Genomic DNA, 19,593 nt, shown 5'->3' with positions numbered 1-19,593 from the left:
ATAAAAAATACCATTGCAGCGCAAATACAGAATACATTCATTCATTCATACATTTTACGATCCGCTTTATCCTCACAAGGGTCTCGGGGGGTTTCTGGAGCCTATCCCAGCCGTCTTCGGGCAGTAGGAGGGGGACACCCTGAACCGGTTGCCAACCAATCGCAGGGCACACAGAGACGAACAACCATCCGCACTCACATTCACACCTTGGGACAATTTGGAGTGTTCAATCAGCCTGCCATGCATGTTTTAGGAATGTGTGAGGAAACTGGAGTACCCGGAGAAAACCCATGCAATCCCAGGGAGTTCATGCAAACTTCATCCAGGGAGGCCGGAGCTGGAATTGAACCCGGGACCTCTGCACTGCGAGGTCGACACGCTCACCACTGGACGACCGGGCCGCCCAAATAGAATACATTCTTGTCGCACAATAATGCTTGCCCCCCAAAAAGCAAAGTAACATTATTCTAATGGTTTACAGTTTGCCACCTGATATGAAAAAAAAAAAAAGATGTTGCCCCAAATTAAGAAAAACAGCACTTGAAGGACTCACAACTTCCTGAATGATATGAATGCATTTGTGACAGAATTTGTAGGGCACAATTATTATTGGCCCAGATGAAGAAACACTGTATTGTTTGATGGAATAAATGTTTGATGGAACTTGTGGGGAATTTTAATGCTTACTTTAAAATGGGGGGTGGGGGGGAAGGAACAAATAATAAAATAAATAAAAATAATATTATATATTATATAATAATAAAATGGTTGAACAGCTTCCCATCCCGAATGAACCTTTTTCATGGGCTTTTTTTTGTACGTACATGTGTGTTGAGGTTAGCGATGACAGCAGACGCAGATGCAGTCAACACAGATACGCCGTGTTAAGAGATCCCGCCGCCTAAAACAAACACACACTTCCTGTTGTCCGGGCGCGAAATTGACGCCGCTGCTCGTAAGTGAACCCTGCTGACAGTTGGAGTAACACGAATCACACACACATGCATGCACACGCACACAACTCTTCCCCCACAACTATTTTGTGACGTAACTTGTGTAAGAATGTATTTCTGATTTTGTTTTGCAGCATGCATCATACTTTTAAAATAAAGTCATCTGAATGATTTTGGTGATTCGCAATATGAGACAAAAGTCTACTGGAAGAACAGGTAGAGAGGGCCCCAACTAAACTTCAGGAATATTTATTGTTCCCCCAGAGCATGAAGAACAAGGTATATTGTCATATTTGTTGTATAATAATCATGATATGTTTGTATGCCTGTATGCATGTATATTAAGTATGCAAATTGGCCAATGGCATTTTATATTGTATGTCAGCATTAATCTAGCAGAATTTCATTAGATGAAATGATACGTCCAGGCCGAGCATTTTGGTGTTTAAAAAAATCCAATTAATTCTCTTTTGATGTATGTGCTTGTTGTTTGTGTTGCTGCTATGTGAGTGTTAAAGAAATAAGATTTTGTGAAGTACAATTTTAGAAAGTGTTATTTTCCCCGGTAAAAAACACATTACAAAAAGTGAGGGGGTGTGGGGGGGTTGGTGTGGGGGAGGCTGGAATGGATTAACGGCATTTCCTTTCATTTCAATGGGGAAAGATGATTTCACATCCAAGTGTTTTGAGTTACACACATGGTCAAAGGAAGCATTAAACTCATATCTCAAGACATCCCGGTATTTGGATTTCACATGGGAACGACAGTGAATATGACTTGTTTTACACTCTGTTGCATGTTGTTTTACAAGCTAGCTGTCAAAAAATGGATTTTCATCCCAACATTGTTCACTTTTACACACAGATCATCAAAGTGTCACTTGTGACACTTGCTTCATCAATCACAGATAACCAGTAGAAAATAAGTCATCCATCAGCTATGTAGCTTTTAAAATTCAATGATATTGCCCTTGGAATAACTTTTTCATGTCACACTTTCAATCACGGACAAAATGTCAATATTTCAGCCTTTTGTCCGCCTTGCTCTTTTGTTTATGGGTGTCGACGTAAACCGAGAAGGCAGAATGTGAGAGGAACAATTAGTGGACTCTGTGTATGCCTGCAAAATCATAACTGTTTAAAGGACACATCCTTTGCCAACACCCCCTCCCCCACCATCTGCATAGCGTCACATGCATTGCTATTGTAAAGCACACGCAACGTACAACTGCCGACCAAACTACAATGGGAACTGCAATGATCATTTATAGAAAAAAAAAAAGGTCATGTTTACATGCTCAATTTTTGGGACACTATAGAGAAGAGGAAATGTTTGCTTCTATTCTTCTGCTGTTCATTTATTTGTTCTGTAACGCTTCCGTCATTTCTGTTTGGGCCTCTTAATAATACAGTAAGAGCTGGAAATGCATTTGTTAACTTAAAATCGCCTCAGACTGGGAATTTGAAAAATGAATGAATGACCTGAGGACAATAGATACCCAACATCCATAAGCGGTGCTCAAATTCAGACATCGCTGCAATTGGATGTGCTCACATCAATTCTGTGGTCTGATATGTTTTTGCCTTTAATGTTATTTCAACTGTCGTGTTATTAATTTGCAAAGAGTAAAAAAAAACAAACATTTATTACTCACTCTTTTGTGTTCAAGGGCCACATTCGATTCTTCGAAACATATGGATCTGGTCAATTGAAAAATAGGTTACAAGAAAAAGAAGAAAATACATAAAATAGGTTATTTTAATGATGAATAATTAATTCGATTTGTTTGTATTTCTCACAAATTGTATGATGAGGCTATCAGTCTCTGTGCTGAAGAGTTGAAAGACAATATTCTAACATTTTCGATAAATAAACAAAGAAATAAATAAAGTTTTTAAAATTGTATTATTCATTGTATGTATAATTAAGGGTGGCATGGTGTCGACTGGTTAGCACATCTGCCTCGCAATGCAGAGGTCATGGGTTTGATTCCCGGCCTTCCTGTGTGGAGTTTGCATTTTCTCCCAATGCGAACATGGGTTTTCTCTGGGTACTCTCCCACCTTTACCAAAAAACAGGAGGAGGCATGGGGCAAGGATCAGTGAAAACAAGCAAAAGAAGCTTCAGCATACTCCAGAATATGAGAGCGGCTGACTAGTTGACCTTAAGTACCCATTGGAAAACACTAACAAGTGACTTCAAACAAAGATAAACATCATGTTAACCCTGCAAATTGGTTTTCCCTGCTTGTGTGCGTATGCGCGTGCCCATACGTATGTGTGCACGTTTGTTCAAAAGATAGCAAGGATAAGAAAGGTAGCCTCGAGGACACGAGTGTCAGGATGAAAACAACAAGCAACCCTGTGTTTCCTCATTTCTTGCACATCTGCTAACAGTTAGCTTTGTGTTGTCTGCCGCTCGCGGCTAATTCGCCCCCGTGTGACGCATGGCTGTGAGAATCCCTCAGAGCATCATTCAGGGTTACGACAGTAATTCAGGCTTCTCATCTACACACTCCTGAAAAGCTCTCACACAAATTTCTGATGCACTCTCGTCCAGTCTACTGAAATACTCTCATGCCTACCGCTGAAATGCTCACACCTATCTTCTCACCTTCTACCTCTCTTTTACCTATAAAATAACAATAATACAACAAAAAAGTGAAAACACAAATTAATTAACACATGTACAGTAGACACCTGAAAACAATAGAACAATGTCAGTCTCATTTTGGTTTGGAAGCCAAAAAATAAAGATATGTCTTCAAATGAGTTTTAATCTTGGACACGGGGGTGGGGGGATGGGGGGGCTTGCCTAATATTTAATGGAATTTCATTCCAGAGGGAAGGACCGGCAACAGAAAAGGCTCAATCCCCTCTGAGGCCCCACTTAGTCTTGTCAGCAGACCTGACGTATCGGGCGGGTGCGTTGGGGTGGAGGATCTCAGAGTGGTAAGATCGGGCGTGACCGTTAAAGATTTGAAAAAAAATAGATCGAAGTATCGTAAAACAAACTCTAAAATGTAATGGGAGCCAATGTAGGGAGCAAAATTGGGGTTATGTGCCCCCTCTTACAAGTTCCACTTGGGAAGCAAGCAGCAGCATTTTGGAGCAACTGGAGGCGCCTGAGGGACGGCTGGCTGGTTCCAAAATAAAGTGCGTTATATTTACTGTCTTGTTGAGTTTGAGAATTGTTTTTTGTGACTTTGGACCTTGGTTTTTACGGATTACTTTGTCTTTTTTTTTTTTTATGGACTTTGACAATTTTGTGTATTGGTAGCTTCGTGTGAATACCGGTAAATTGATAATTATGGAATACTCCTGTGCAAGTGCATTTTGGTCAGCCCAGCTGTTAATGGAAGCAGTGCGTGTGAGCTATGTCCTCAAATTTCATTTTATGTTATTAGTTATTTTTAAACCGCATACTCTCGGATGGCTTTCCAATTTATAAAATGCACATAAAATAAATAAAATTAAACAAGAGTATTCAAGACGCATATCAATATGTCACAGATGGCTGAATTAAATGGCCCCTTCAGTTATTGCCGGTTTCGACTCAAGCTTCTTGAAGGATTGTTTTTGCATCCCATCAGTAACCTGATTGAGTTTCAGGGCTGATCTGAGGAAGATACTGGAGGAAGTTGGGGTCAAAGGTGTGATCCAATGACAGGCTAGCCCATTTGATTTGTCAGTGTTTTGCCAGGAGACAGCACTAAAATGATCTGTAAACAATATGATTGATCTTTATCTACATAGTTTACACCAACCGCCAATTGTATGTGTTTACTGTCCGTGAATCTTAAATACAAAAGATGTAGATTGTGAAACTTGTGTTGGAAACTATACACAATATATAAACACAATCCTTGACCTTGTCCTATGTATCTGCTTTATTTATTTCCGTAGAATTCTGCAGACTGTTTTTACAAGGTATTGACGTCAATGCTGGTGGCTCTGTTGCAATTTACAGTAGCTTAAAAAAAAAAAAGGAAAGACAAGAAGCAGCAAATCAAAGCGTGCCAATTAAAGTTTTCGTCCACTGCCTTGTGAGCAGATTTCAGGGAAGTTTATCCAGACGCGGGTTGACTGCCCCCAGGCGGGGTCAAGAGGGCCGAGGCCACTGAGAGCGTTGCGGCTAAATTTAGACGTCCGCCATTGCTGTGTTGCACCACAGATAGCGTTTGTTAGTGTAATTTCCAGTGAGGCATGCTTTATTGCTATTAAAATAGTGTTGATGAACTTTTCGAAGTTGGGGTTGAAGCATGCCATGTGTTTGTCCTCGCTCATTTCGCTGGTGTCAGCGTCCGTCGCGTGTGTCACTTCCTGCAATTAGCGGAACAAACTCTGAAAAGAAGACACTTTTTTTGACCTATGCGGCAGTGAGTCACGCGGCTTCAGCTTCAGGGTGAAGTGTTCTTACTTGAGCGGGCCAACACTGTGCTAAAATAAGCACATTGCAGGAGGAGAGTGAAAAAAGAAAAGTTACTGATGCAGAGAAACATAAAACTCTCTTTGACATTGAAATCATAAAATGGCCTGTGATGCATGAGTCATCGTACCATTGGCCTAATATGTTCATTATGTGTCACTGAATCAGCTGTTGATGAGTTCCTGCTGTTGTTCAGCCATCAATTACTATTCTGCATGTCAACCCAACAGTTTTGAGGTTTGGGTTTGAATTACCGCTTTGGACTTCCTCTGAGGAGTTTGAATATACTTCTCGTGCTAGTGTGGGTTTCTCCAGGTCCTTCTATCCATCCATCCATCCATTTTCCAATCCGCTATCACCTCACAAGGGGTCGGGGTGGGGGTGGAGGGGTGGTGCTGGAGCCTATCCCAGCCGTCTTTGGGCAGTAGGCAGGGGACACCCTGAACCGGTTGCCAACCAATCACAGGGCACACACAGTCGAACAGCCATCCATGTTCCATTAACCTGTCATGCATGTTTTTGTTAGGTAGGAGTAAACCGGAGTACCCGGAGAAAACCCACACAGGCCCGTGGAGATCATACAAACTCCACATACGGAGGCAGGAGCCGGAATCGAACCCCGCACCACTGCACTGTGAAGTCGACGCGCTACCCACTGGACCACCGGGCCACCCCGGTACTTCCTTCCACATTCTCAAAACAAATATACTAGCTTCTTTAAGACCAAGTCGACAACAGGTGCGAAAGGGAGTGAGAATGGGTGCTGGCATGCCCTTAGTGTATGTGTCAAGGACAAAGCGAATTGTGACATGCAAGTACATCCTTTCATGAATTTCTGTAAGTTTACGGTGAATTAACAACATTGTCTCAGTTTTTCAAAATAATAGTCCTATCTATGTATCTATAGTAAATTAACAGTTAAATCGGTCAATTAACAATAACAATTGAATACTGTAATTTCACAGCATAAAAGAATGGATTGCTCTAAATTTCTGATGTTTGGATAGTATTTTACTGGATTAAAAAAAATACTATTCATGAAATAGTACAGCATGTTGCTGGATGCATTTTTAATACGCTTAAGAGAGAAGTAAAATACAAGAAATGTCAAACTTCGGAGCAGCTGTGGCTCAGGAGCCACTGCGGGTAATCCGGTAACCAAAGGGTCCGCTCTATCTGTGTCATGTGGTGCTGTGGCCACAGATGTGGTTTACCGCCGCCAGAGTGTGGCTGTGACGAGTGAGAGACTGTCAAGACTTATTGATGCACCCACCTTTTACACTAAGTGCATCATACTGGAAGTGAAAATGTAACTGCGGTCTTGATAATTATCATTAAGAAATGTCCTCATTTGTTTTTTTGTTATCTATCATATGTTTGGGTTCACTTGCCAATCTGTATTTCCTCATTCTTTCTAATTTAGAAAAACACACTTACACACTCACGCTTGTACACACAAACACACTTACGCAAAGTGAAATTTTATTGTAAGAACTGGAATCTGGGCAAAAAACTCACATAGCTCCCTCATTAAATTTATTATCGTCTTTCCTCAGAGCGTGATCTCAGGCAGTATTCTGGCCGCCACTTTGATGTGAAGAAAGTCCCACTTACCTGAACAAGCAACAAAACAGAATACCTCTACGATACAACCTTTTACCTGGTCACTCAGAGCTCATTATTGCAAGTGCAATTTTTTTTCTTTCACTTTTGCTTTTGGAGCACTTCACATTTTGACACTTTGTCAACTGAATGAGCTTAGATGGCACAAAAATGGCCTTTTCCAAGTGCACTGCTAAGACAAGTGGACAGCAAAAACTAGCACTGGCAAACAGTTTAGTGTGAAGCCCCTGAATCAGTGAAAATAATTTGATCTTTCCTTTTTTCTCTCTGATTCTTTGAGCGTATATTTTCTTAAGAAAAAAAAACCTAACAACTGATATATTTGTTTTGGATTCATTTTACTTAGGTTTATGTTTAACCTGTCTTGACTTGTTTGCTATCGAAAGCAGTGCAAGGTGAATTCGATGTAAAATGTCTAAAATTGAGTCATCCACACATTATCCCTATGCACAGTCGAGGAAATGCCATCCGGCCATCCGTTTGCACTCTCTGATTCGAGTGCTCACGAGCCAATTCATTTTTTTTTCAACCTTTTCTTATGTTGGTGTCTTATCAGTACTTATTTGGGGTGTTGCACTGCTCCCCATCTTTGAAGATTTTTTTTCTCCTTTTAAAAGGAAATTTCTGGTGGCTTTGATCAGATGTCAACTGCAGTCGCATGTTCTGAGTAATCATGATTGTTCCGTTGACCGAAACCTTAATACCGTATCATCATAAAGTGGAGGATACAGTACATTGCATTTGTGCAAGACATAACGCACGGTTTGTCTTTAAATTTGGTATCCCAAACGAGGATGATCTGCAAGGCCCACCACTGCCGCGGCTTTCCCCGCGTCTGTAACCCCTTAACTCAGGCATGTTATAGGCTACGACCTCATTGGCCGTTTACAAGGGTATCCCCTTACGAGCTGCCTTCGAGATGATCACTTTAGAGCAAATGAACAGAGACCTCCCTGTCTTCACACATCTCCAAAAGAAACAAACGGTGTCGGAGATAACAGGCCTTCGAGCTGCGGCCCAGCCGATGCTTAGATTGACAGCGCAGTAAACACCACCGCGGTGAAGCCAAAACAAGACGGCTGATGAATAACAGGATTAGAAAGGAGTGCGAGGAGGTGCAAGGTTGAGGTGTACGTGTCTCGACAAATAATATTTTTTAAAATAAAGTGTATTCATATAAGGGGAGATTGTGCATTTCCTTGACAATATCAAACATTGCCTATGTTCATGTTAAAATACCCCAAGGATCAAGATTTACACAACACTTTTCTTTTCGTTCTGCTTTGAGGACACAATTATTTCAATACAAGATATTAAATGTTTCAGTGGCGTGGTTTATCAAGGGGTCGGACCAGAGGGGTATCACCCAGTTTTTCTGAGAAATTGAGGTTTATAAACCACTGTAATGTAAATGCACTATAATGTAAATCACTGTAACATATTTCCTGTCAATGGTGCCACTTTATCCCATTTCGATTTGAAATCAGTACCATTTTTGAGTCGAAGATAAAGATTAGAAGAGATTTACCAAGTTTCAAGTGGAATTGTGAAACAAAGACGATTAACATCAAAAGTGATGTGTCGTGAGGCGCTGTCAACAATTTAAACAAAAGGTCAAGAAGGCCGTAACAATACAACACTTTTATTGTGAATATATTTGCACAATTATCAACACCATGTTATAAATATTTTTAACACTCTCTGTTATTTCTCTCTTTAATACAGTAAATAGTGTACAAATGTATACAAAAAATGAATTCAGGCTATAGTCAAGTTCCACAAAAGAGTAAATAAAGCACAATCAGATATCGTCGAATGGGAGGAGGCCTTCACAGCGAGAGATGAAACCCCAGCTGCCCCCCCTCCCCCGTTCTGGATTAAATACACATCGACACTTTGATAAACAGGCAGTAGCACCGGCAGCTCAGCACGAAGGCAAAATAGAGAGAAATTGAACCTTTGAAGGCATGCACATGGTGACCATGATACTGATTGAAACAGAGAGGTAAGGCAATTCTGGATGATCACTGATACTTTGTCCTCTCACATTCTCTCCAGCAGGCCCTGATGCCGACTGTGTGGGTGCTAGAAACACAACAAACAAAAAGATCATCCCGGGAACTTTGCAGCGTTTTGGACGCGCAGGCCTTAAGCCGGCGTCTGCTTCACAGCACTTTTAATAGAGTGACAACGGAGAGGAAACAAGCAGGAAGCCGAGGAGGAGGGGAAGCAAAACAAAGAGACAGTCACATTTGATATGAAGCTCATTCACAAGTCATCTTGGCTCCTGAGTCGGGGTGATGTCGAGAGAAAACAGAAAGTAAATTCAAAGAAATGCTGCAGCGTGAACTTGAATCGGCTTTAGGCGGCGGTGATCCAGGAGGAAAGGACATTCCTCATCTTTTCTTCATGTTTTGGAGCGTAAAACCGTCTCACGAGAATTTATTCGGAAATTACGCTGTTCAACTATATGCCAGCAAACTAAAGAATGTTTTGATATTGCAATTGATCCAGGCAGTGCAGGATTTATATGACAACAAAATATGTTGTTTTAAGAGTTAGATTTTTTATTTAATTGATAATAATTGAAAAGGTTACTCGCCAATGACTTCTACGTGGCAGTGCTGCACATTACCGAGTGGGTTCCAACTGCGAAGGTTAGCGATCACTGTTTGGACCCAATGCAAGGTGACTGTAACAACCCTCCACCAAGACTGTAATCGCTTTCTATAGGTTGATGCACTTCGGAAAAGAGTTTGATGAAAATCTGTTTGTAGCCAATTCTGAGAGCTAATTCAGGACAATCCAAAAACGAAGATATGATTTAGGGGATGATGTTTTTAAATATTGGAAAGCGATGGATAAGTTCATAGAGACAGTGATTCATTGGGCCCTTATTTCATGCCCAGCGCAGTCTAACTGTGAGAAGGGAAGGAGTTTTCTTTCTTTGACGACTTTGCAAGATGAGCGCAGATAGAAGAGGGCGTTTGCGCCAGTGTGTGAGGGAACACAGCCAACTTCTGGCCAATCAAAGCGGCTCGCATCATACCGTTTAAATTCACAGAGAGAGGCAGAAGGACAGAAGAAACAGCTTGCAAAGTGCAACACGGTCTGTCAAATTGCCAAGCACGGCAAACTAGACTTGTGCCGGCACCAAAATGACACATCATCAAATAAATTATGAACCCTACCCAAATTGTTGTTTTATTCCAAACAACAAACCAATTTGTATCAAAACCTGATTTCTTTCTTGGAGGAGGTAATAATCCTTGCCTTGTGCTTTTCACTTTTTATGGGGGTAATAAAACAGTGAAAATATACAGTGCTTAAAATCAGCCCAAATTCTCATGAGAATGGGCTGGTGGGCCGCATGGTTAAAACCAAAAAGTTTCAAACTCTGAGTGCTCTTTGAGAGACCATCAGGTGTCACACTGGAAATTATACTGATGCGTCTTCAGTTGCTCTCATTTCCACCGCACGACCAGTTCGGTTCCATTCGCTTCAACGCTGACAAATCTCAAGTTCAGAGGATACCGAGGTCAACTACATCAAGAGGAGACTTTGGAGTATAACGCCACACTGTCCAAAGCTAAGGCACAGCAACAGGGTAACCTTTTTTTTTTTTTTTGGTCATTTCTACGAATATCATACCTGTCAACTCATATGGTTTAGCCATAGTTCATACGGATTTTGTGGTGAATCTTACGTATATGGCCGTATCGCACAAATCATACGGATTCTGAAAATTTCCGGGTTTTTTTTCTTCCCCGAACAAGTAGTTTCGTTTGCTTTTGCCCAGAATGGTGCTAGTCTACTCGAATGCTTTCATTTCCGGTAACTTTCCAAAAAAGTAAGGCAGGAATACAACTCTGAACACGGTAATGCTACTAAGTAGAATGATGATTAGACATTAACCAGACATTGTATTATGGAGATCTACAATAAATATCATTGAAAATTTCGTGGGTTTTTTTCTGCCGTTATTTTGACATATAAAATGCTTTGGTATGTTATAAGGATTTTTTGCTCTTTATAAGGATTTTTTTGGTAGTTTATACAGGTTGGCGCTCCGAAAAGTTGACAGGTATGGAATATGCTTGTAACCCCAGCTGACCAGGAACTGGAGATGGTGCCTTGTTTTCTTGTAATGGCGAATCCAGGCACTGTGCAGTGGAAAAACGGGCATCTGAGTTAAGACGCAGGCACCGGGAATTCAATGCATCAAGTAAAGGAAGCCCAAAAACCGAATAAAAATGTTCAATTTGATACCAGGGGGGAGGGGCGTTGGTGTCATTTCTGACCACTTTGTGGTTCAAAATTCCTACCTTGTCATCATGACATCACACATCCCTCAGGGTGGCAAACACACAAGCAATCTTTAGTGCCACCATCCGTCAACAAACCTAATCTGCCAAAAGGCTGTCTGGCGATCTTCTCCATTTATCCCCCACAGCCACAGGTTCCACTGGATTCATTTGTAATAATTTTTTACGGAAACAGAACCCCCCGAAAAACAAACAAACAAACAAACAAAAAACTTTGGGGAAAGAGGTATATAAGATAGCCCAAGGCCAAATACAAGTTTTTGTTGTCCTTTTCATTTCAAGTCAGCAATGGTCAATTTCCTTTTCGGCTCCTTGAAAGGAGCCGTTTCTCTATTGTTTGCAAACATTATGAAAAGGTAGATTGGTATTTTTATCCTCTATTATGTGCTGAAAAACCTTTGCTCTCTGTAAAACTTGAACATGTTACAAGATGGCAAATCCGCTCATCCTGATAAGGAATTGGACACAATGATATATGTCAACGTGTTACATCACAAGTCTCTCAACATATCGGGGAGGAGTTTAGCCTGGGTTGTTAGTGAAAGTTCGAATATCTCTGCCTGTGGTCGTATGCGCGCAATGCAAAACGGTAAGACTTAAAACAACAGCATTTTGTGGGTGTGCTAATTTAACATTTTGGGTGGTATGGCTCAGATTACCAGGTATATTGTCCTTTGTTTGATATGAAGCGCACATCACTACGATACGACACTGAGCCAGTAGCAAAATGCCCGTTGAGCAGGTACAGTAAATGTTTAAATACTCGACGACAAAAAGAGTAACGGGACGTTGGGTTCGTCGCCCTTAATACGCAATCGATACAAACAATAGCAACAACTACACAATTCAACGTTGTCAGTGAGCACACAATCTTGAACGAAACTGAATTAAAGGGTTTGGTTCGTGCTTACCCTTGCACCCCGAGTGGACTATTCTAGGGTGCAGCATGAAAACAAGCAGTTGAGCAGGGTTAGCGATGAAAAGGAAATGAGCGAGAAACCTTTGGCATCAGAAAATGAAGACGCCGAGACTGCGTGGGGAACAAAATAACACCGCGTTGGTGAAATCATCTTCAAACTGTTGCGGAGGACATCCTGCGGCCTCCTCATCTGACATGAGACCGCTTGTTGAGAGCGTTTTCACTGCCTCAATTTATGCTGAGAGTCTTTCGAGCCATGTGCTTTGGATGTTTATAAGGCGTCAGGAGCTTGGCGAAGGCGTGCCGAGCCACAGCAGCAGAAGCAGCTGGAGCGCGAGCGTGGTCCCAAGGCTCGGGCTCAAGCCGGTCCCTCCGCCGCAATCAGAGTCGTCTTCCTGCAGGGGGAAATCCTTTGTCAGTTTAAAAACACAAAGAGTACAACAACAAATTCTGCACTAATGAGAACAATGCAAATACCGAATTCTTAAAAGGGGCCATTTAATGGAAATTAAAACATTGAAAAAATATTAACTGTGTAATTTAATGAATAGCACTCTACAGTACTACAACTGATTAAAACTTACCGTAATATTAAAAATGAAATAATTTAAAGAACATGTGCATCATGGCATTGTGCCATTCGGGGCAATATAACACATACAGTGTGAATATACACAACACGAATAAGGCAATCACAACTGCAGTAATGGACTTCTTGTACATACACGGAAAGGTGTGACATATTTCCGGTAAAATCTCACAAGCTCCTTAAAGAAAGGAGCGGTCTCTGTTCTTTTGAGTGGACAAGGGCTACACATCAAAAGTGAGCTGCGCTAAAGTCTCCCCACCCCGGAAGTTTCAGTGCCTTATGACATTGAGCGCGGAAGTGCTTTGTGCTTACTCAACTCAACTCACCTGTGTTTTATATGTGTTGCTACACCATTTGTGTTCAAATACTCTTGGCTTGCAGTGTTATTAACGCCGCAATATTGATGCTAGTTTTGTTAACCCTACCAAACTGCTGCTTGTGAAGGTTACACTGAAGCTCTAAGGATTGATGAGTCAAAACATGTTAATAGTAGGTTTGAAAATTTGCAACTCATTCCGAAAGAGCAAATTTGGGGATTTTAAAGATTCATGTGTAGTGTGATGGTTATAACTACAGTGGAGGTTGCGCACAGCGAGAAATTAACAAATTTCGGCAGCAGCGCAAATCTACACCGTGAAGCGGCACTCAAATGCCCGTTGATGACCTTATTATTTTTTGATTAAAACGTATACTAAAATAAGGCAGTAAAGTAATAAGGTTACTGATAGACTATGAGATGTTCCAAAATATGGAACTTTCATTCTCGTTTTTAAACAGAGACCCCTTGTACAGATTTGTTTTAACCCATTCAGGGGCAGCCTTGACTACAGTGGACATCTTATCAGGTTACAGGTTATCATGATTTGTGCATGAAAGGGTGAACGTTCAATGGCTTTAATTAACTGCCATCAATTATGACAGCCCGAGAATGTTTACCATAGTGAAGTTATTTTTGTGACCTGTTTGTTTATTGTTACGCTCATTCCAGCACTAACGAGGTTGAAGTTCACCACGACCAGATGTTCTAACTAAAACCAAGTGCATTCATGCATGCACAGGGTTTTGCTTCAGAAAGCAGGTCGGCAAATATGAAGCCTAAGATAACCTCTTGGAATTTTACAATGTATTGTGCCCTGTTCACAATCTATAATTAGTGTGAGGTCTTTTTATCCGTACAAACAAACAAACAAAAAAACACAATGAAATAATGCTTCTCAGTGGGTACGTTTTGGTTAGCCACAGAGATCAGAGAGGCTAAACAGTTCATGTCCATGAACAATTGGGTCAGCCAAGTGACGTAATATACCTGCCTGCAACTGTAACTGTGTGAGTATATGTTGGGTGTACTCAGGAAGCTCAGGCATGCCAGCAACAGGCCTTGAAAAGGTTTCGGAGTGGCCTGGATTCAAAAGGCAGGAAAGCCGAGCGGGGCTTCCTCTGTTTACTTCAGTGACACAATCTGTCTCTCTATGAGGAGTGCAGCTAAAAGTAAGTAAGGCAGAGATGGAAAGATGAGAAAGACCAACTTCCTATTTCCTCTTTCGGCATCCCAGGACATACTCACAGACATCAAGTGTCCTGATCTAAGAAGCTTTTAAAAAACAATGAAAGGCAGGGCGAACAGATATGAGCCCATTTTTTAGACCAAATATTTAGACAGCTTATAAACGCCGCAAAGCCGGCTGGTCAGGAGCAATATTTTATGCACATTCCTCCTTTGATTTTGCCAATTTATGCTGATTTATACAACACATGAACCGCATCACCCTTTTTTCCCCCTTTGGTGGAATACATGTAATGAATTGAATAGTAATGGGTGTGAACAAAGCAGCTGAAATATTGCTTCCTGAAATGACATCTTATGCAGAGCACTTTAATAGGTGAGAATCTCCAAGTGTTAAAAGCGGGAAATGTTGAAATATTTTATCAAAAAATAGAGCATGTTCAATTATTTTATATGTATTTAATTCAGGAATTAACAATTTACATTTTAATCATTCTTTTATATAATAGTAATAATACTAATAATTATACAAATAATAATAGTAACTTTCAGTTTTTAAAAATATTAGATAATTCCTGCAATAATAGTAACCAATGCATAAAAAAGGATTCTCAGAAAAAAATACTATTATTATTATCATCATACTATTTAGCATTTCATTCATATACAATAGAAGCCAATATTTGTGTTAAGTCTTACACTTCAGACAAAAATTACAATTATGTAATAAAATATTCTAATAATAATACTTTCAGCAGAATAATAATAGTAAAATAATAACTTACAGTTGAATAAAGTAAGCTTTAAATGTTTTATTGATATTTGACAACATGACCTAACGCATATTCATCGGAATATTCCTCTGAAACTAAATTGACGCGCAAAATGTAATATGATTACGGACCCGTCTATCCTACATACAGTAGACACACTAACCCAAAAAAAGTGAGCTGCAGCCACAGAAACAAGAGCAGGACTGAGTAGCTCAATGTGGACCCTCTGCTGATTGGACACAAGGGCTCATCCTAGCATGATGGACGAGAGCAGCAGCCAATGGGAGGCAGAGGCAAATAAAATGAGAAGATGAAGACAGAAATCATTAAAAAATAGGAAGACAGACCAAGAGGAAACAATGACATGAAAAATTAGGAAAAAAATACAAATACAGATATCACAGAGCAGTTGTTGGAGTGAACAGATAGCATTGCACTCCAAGGCCACAACTGATCGTAATCTGACAGCGAATGACATTTGTGAACAATTACAGTTAGTATAAATCTGTCTTGTCAGCACACAGGCGCTGAGGTCGATGCCTTACATTTTCATTGTTGTCGAAGCACACGTCGGGCCCCTTGCGGTACCTCGGGTTCTGGGCCAGTTCGCATGGATCTGGACCTTCAGCTGAACACGCAGTTTTTAGGAAAACAGCTACAATGTGGTGATAAACCAGAGTAAGATTCCTAACTAAACTTAAATATGCAAAGTACATGTCATTTCAAATGTGTTGGTGTCTGCTGAGCACAATCATTTTGGTTCAATATGACACTTTGGAATGTACTGCCTGTATAAGTATTGTACCAATGAATATCATACAGAAGGCTTTAAAATGACAATAAATTCATAATATTAAACAATGTTAAATGTGGAACAAACTTAATGATACAACAAGAATAATGTCATCATTCTGATGTAAAATTTCCCAGACATTTAATAATTCTCATCACAATTTTCTTGAACTGTTTACTTGTTTTATTTTTTAACCCCAAAAAGTAATATCATTCTTTCAGAAACATAAAGTGCTTAAAAAATGCGAACAATTTCAGTAAGAGGAACGAGAACGCCCTAATGCTTTAAAATTATTAAAAACTTCTTTGTCATAATAGCTACTTTTCTCAATAGGAAAAAAACAAACATTATTTCACAACCGCACCATCTGCAAAATCGGCATCGACGGCGTTATTCAAGTTATTTCCCACAGTACAAAAACAAAGTAGCACGGGTGGAAAATAGATGTTGCGCATTGTCTTTGCTTGGCTCAGCAGCAAAAATCTTTGGAAGATGCATATTTGACAAAAAGCAAGATGACAAGAAATCAGTCACTCGCACCAACTGCAAAACCTTGCAAACGAGCTAACAAACCAAACAAACATCTGAAAGGGGTAAATTGAACCTTGCTACCTATTGGAGACAATCTATCAAAACATAATGATTGTTATTCCCACCTAAAAAAATGCACTTAGATGGAACTATCTCGACACAGAAGGTAAATGATAAAACCAACACACACACACACACACACACACACACACACACACACACACACACACACACACACAAATGGTGAATGCAATCTTGCTAGTGCTACGTCCAAAACCTCGTGCATAATCTATGAAAAATGAATGATCATTATTCTCAGAAAAAAGTAGAAGGCATGAAACAAATTGAACATCAAAAAAAGAATAATAACAAAACCTTACAACCACTGCAAATATTTTAAAATAATGTATGAAAAATGAAAGAGTGTGGGTTTGATGCCTTAGTCTTAAAAATACCCTCAGAAAAAAACCTGGATGAGCACTGAACTGATTATCCCAACGCAGAAGGTGAAAAATGAAACTAACAAACACAAAAAACAAAAGGTGTTAACACAACCTTACTACTTCTGAAAAATGAATGATTGATTGTTATGCCCTTCTCAGAAAAATACACTCAAACATAGGTGAAAAATACTCTGATGCGAAAGGAACTGATTGTATCAACATAGAAGGCATAAAATAAAATTTAAAACACCAAACCTAAGTAGGAGGGAATCAAACATTGCAACTGCTGGAGAAAATTGGACGTAATGTATGAAAAGTGAATGATTGTTATGCCCTTCTCAGAAAAAGGTTGCGTATGGAATAGATAATCTCAAAAAAAAAATAATAATAATAATTAAAAACAAGCCGAAAAAAACCCGATGTCCTTCTCAGACAAAAAAAAAACGACATAAAAAAACGTCTGAGTAAGGAACTGATTATATCGACACAGAAGGCGTAAAACAAAATTAAAGACACACAAAAAAACGCATACGCGCAAGCCCCCAAATCACATCAGGAAACAATAAATCTGACTAAACACCAAATAACACAGTCCAAAACAATCACAACTCAAAGTCCATTTCAGACTAAAGGTCAACAAATAGTTCTAAACCGAACAATTTGTCCGTCCGTGTTAAACTGCACCGACACCACTACCTTAGTGGCAACAAATGCGCCCTGCAGTGACCCCGTGACAAACGCTGTGATGACACCTTTACTGTTTGAGCAGCAAGAAGCCGCATTGAATGTACATCTGTCAAACAGATATCCTGTCTACATTTCAACACACAAGTGTACCTCTGCTCTTAACCTTCATTCAACTTGATGGCGGCGCGCTGGCCAGAAACAATGAAACGTCAACCTGGTAGTAACGTGAGAGCGCCCTTTTATACGCACCACATCTGGTTTACTGCTCACCCACAGACGCTCAGAAGGGACCTGCTGAAAAGTGCTTTGGCGTGTGTCCTTGGACGGCGACTTTAAAGCTCTCTTGTCACAAGTGCTGATGGATGGGAGGACTCAGGAGTAAAAAAAAAAGACATGTCACTCCCATGTTGACTATTTACGACATGAGTGAAAGGATACAGGGTTGTTCGGCTTGTCGCAGCGGCCTGGGGTCACATGACAAACACGTGGCCTTGGCGTCGGTGATCAGGAACACCAGGTTGGTGTTTGGTAGCTTCTCCGCTCGATACATCCTGTTGGGCATGCGGAGATGATGCAGCGTGAATTTATTTGGCAATCACACAAGACATTGAGAACTATGGATTCTTGTGTTCGGTTCGAGTCACATGTTTGTCCTTAAATTTGGTTGAATTTCCACTCCATGTAATTGTTCGTCTGTCTCGCACTCTCACGTCTACATCCACATATCCATCCATAGACCTAACTGTCAACGGAGTTCTGAAGGTGCTTCGTTGCAAAAGAAGAAAGGTACTGTATTTGTGATTTTTTTTTGTTTCTGAAAGTCATATTATTCCATTAAAAAAACTATACATTTACAAAAAGTAATATATTTCCATTAAAAAAAGAGTATCCATCCATTTTTTGCTTACCTGTCCATCTCTCTTCAGTGTATCAAACTACCATCTATCCATCCAGCTACCACCCTTCAATGCATCCACCTATCTAGCCACCAATATACTCTGACAATCTGCTACCCTTCGATCACATTTACCGAATTATCAGTTCATCCATGCAACCCCCCCCCTCCCAAAGCATTCGTCTGTACAACAACATGTATAAATCACATCTTGTCATCATTGGAACAGGATTAATTTAGGGCCGGTAAGCTTTTATCCACGTTGTCCACAATGTATTTTGGGTAGTTCTGCTAACGTTACAGTGATTTACTTTATGAGCTGCTATGTATTATAAGAAGTCCCATTTGATACATACTGCTTGGACCCGTGCAGGTGTTTAAGTGGCCTCTCTAAGCTCTTCTCTTATTGGCCTTTTTATGTCTGCCATGAGGCTTCGTGCGTGTGTGTGTGTGTGCGTGTTTGTGTGGGTGTGTGTGCAGCCGCTGACACTGGGAACCAGACACGCGGGATGCATAACATCGAGTAATTACAGCCATATTTAACCCCCAAATTGACACACAAGAAGGTTAAAGCAAAGTAAATGCGCAGCAGCCCATGAATAACGACGAATTTGAAGAAAAGCCAGAGATTGGGGGGAAGGAAAACAGATAAAAGAACATTTGTGCTTCCCTCTGCAGTTCGTGTCAATGACGGATCAAGGTCAAATGTGCCTGATTGGAACTCGTAAGACAAGACGCCTGAAGTAAAAACAGGGAGAGGCCCATCAGGAAGGCAACACTATTCCTAACCTACCCCCACGGATCATTAAACAGAAGGATGTGCAGGAAAATGATCTGAGGAAGGGAGGGAAAACTTTATAGCGTCATTTACACCACATTCCCACAGGAGAAAGTTGAGAGTTTGTGGGGGGCGCATGAAAAATGTATATACACAGAGCATATTCAACGAAGATTAACAGACATACCTTGAACAGTTTCCACAGTCCAGGACCCCTGAGTAGGATCTTTCATCGTTGTCAAAGAAGTATTGCGTCTGCTCCGTGATGCAGCTTTCTTTAAACATGGCGTCAGGAATGTCCTCATCCGATGACTCCGCTGAATGAAGTTTGCACAAGGAACTGTTTGTAGT

The 19,593-nt window shown here is 40.5% G+C and overlaps 1 protein-coding gene across 1 annotated transcript in view; it reads right to left on the bottom strand.

The window, feature by feature from the left end:
- Window positions 1-8,627: 8,627 nt before the first annotated feature.
- The window catches only part of LOC147206066 (voltage-dependent calcium channel subunit alpha-2/delta-1), a 77,791-nt gene continuing 66,825 nt past the window's right edge, over window positions 8,628-19,593 (bottom strand). Inside the window, exons 36-39 of the mRNA XM_086108882.1 lie at window positions 19,430-19,559; window positions 18,008-18,120; window positions 15,661-15,743; window positions 8,628-12,644 (exon numbers count right to left, since the gene is read on the bottom strand). Of these exons, the coding sequence (XP_085965008.1) occupies window positions 12,531-12,644; window positions 15,661-15,743; window positions 18,008-18,120; window positions 19,430-19,559 (440 nt within the window). The 3' untranslated portion in view covers window positions 8,628-12,530. The remainder of the gene's footprint in view (window positions 12,645-15,660; window positions 15,744-18,007; window positions 18,121-19,429; window positions 19,560-19,593) is intronic.

The sequence above is a fragment of the Hippocampus guttulatus genome, chromosome 4, assembly GCF_054856545.1.
Source record: "Hippocampus guttulatus isolate MCC_2025c chromosome 4, RoL_Hgut_1.0, whole genome shotgun sequence".
Lineage (NCBI taxonomy): Eukaryota > Metazoa > Chordata > Actinopteri > Syngnathiformes > Syngnathidae > Hippocampus > Hippocampus guttulatus.
This window is presented reverse-complemented; position numbering and strand designations above follow the sequence as displayed.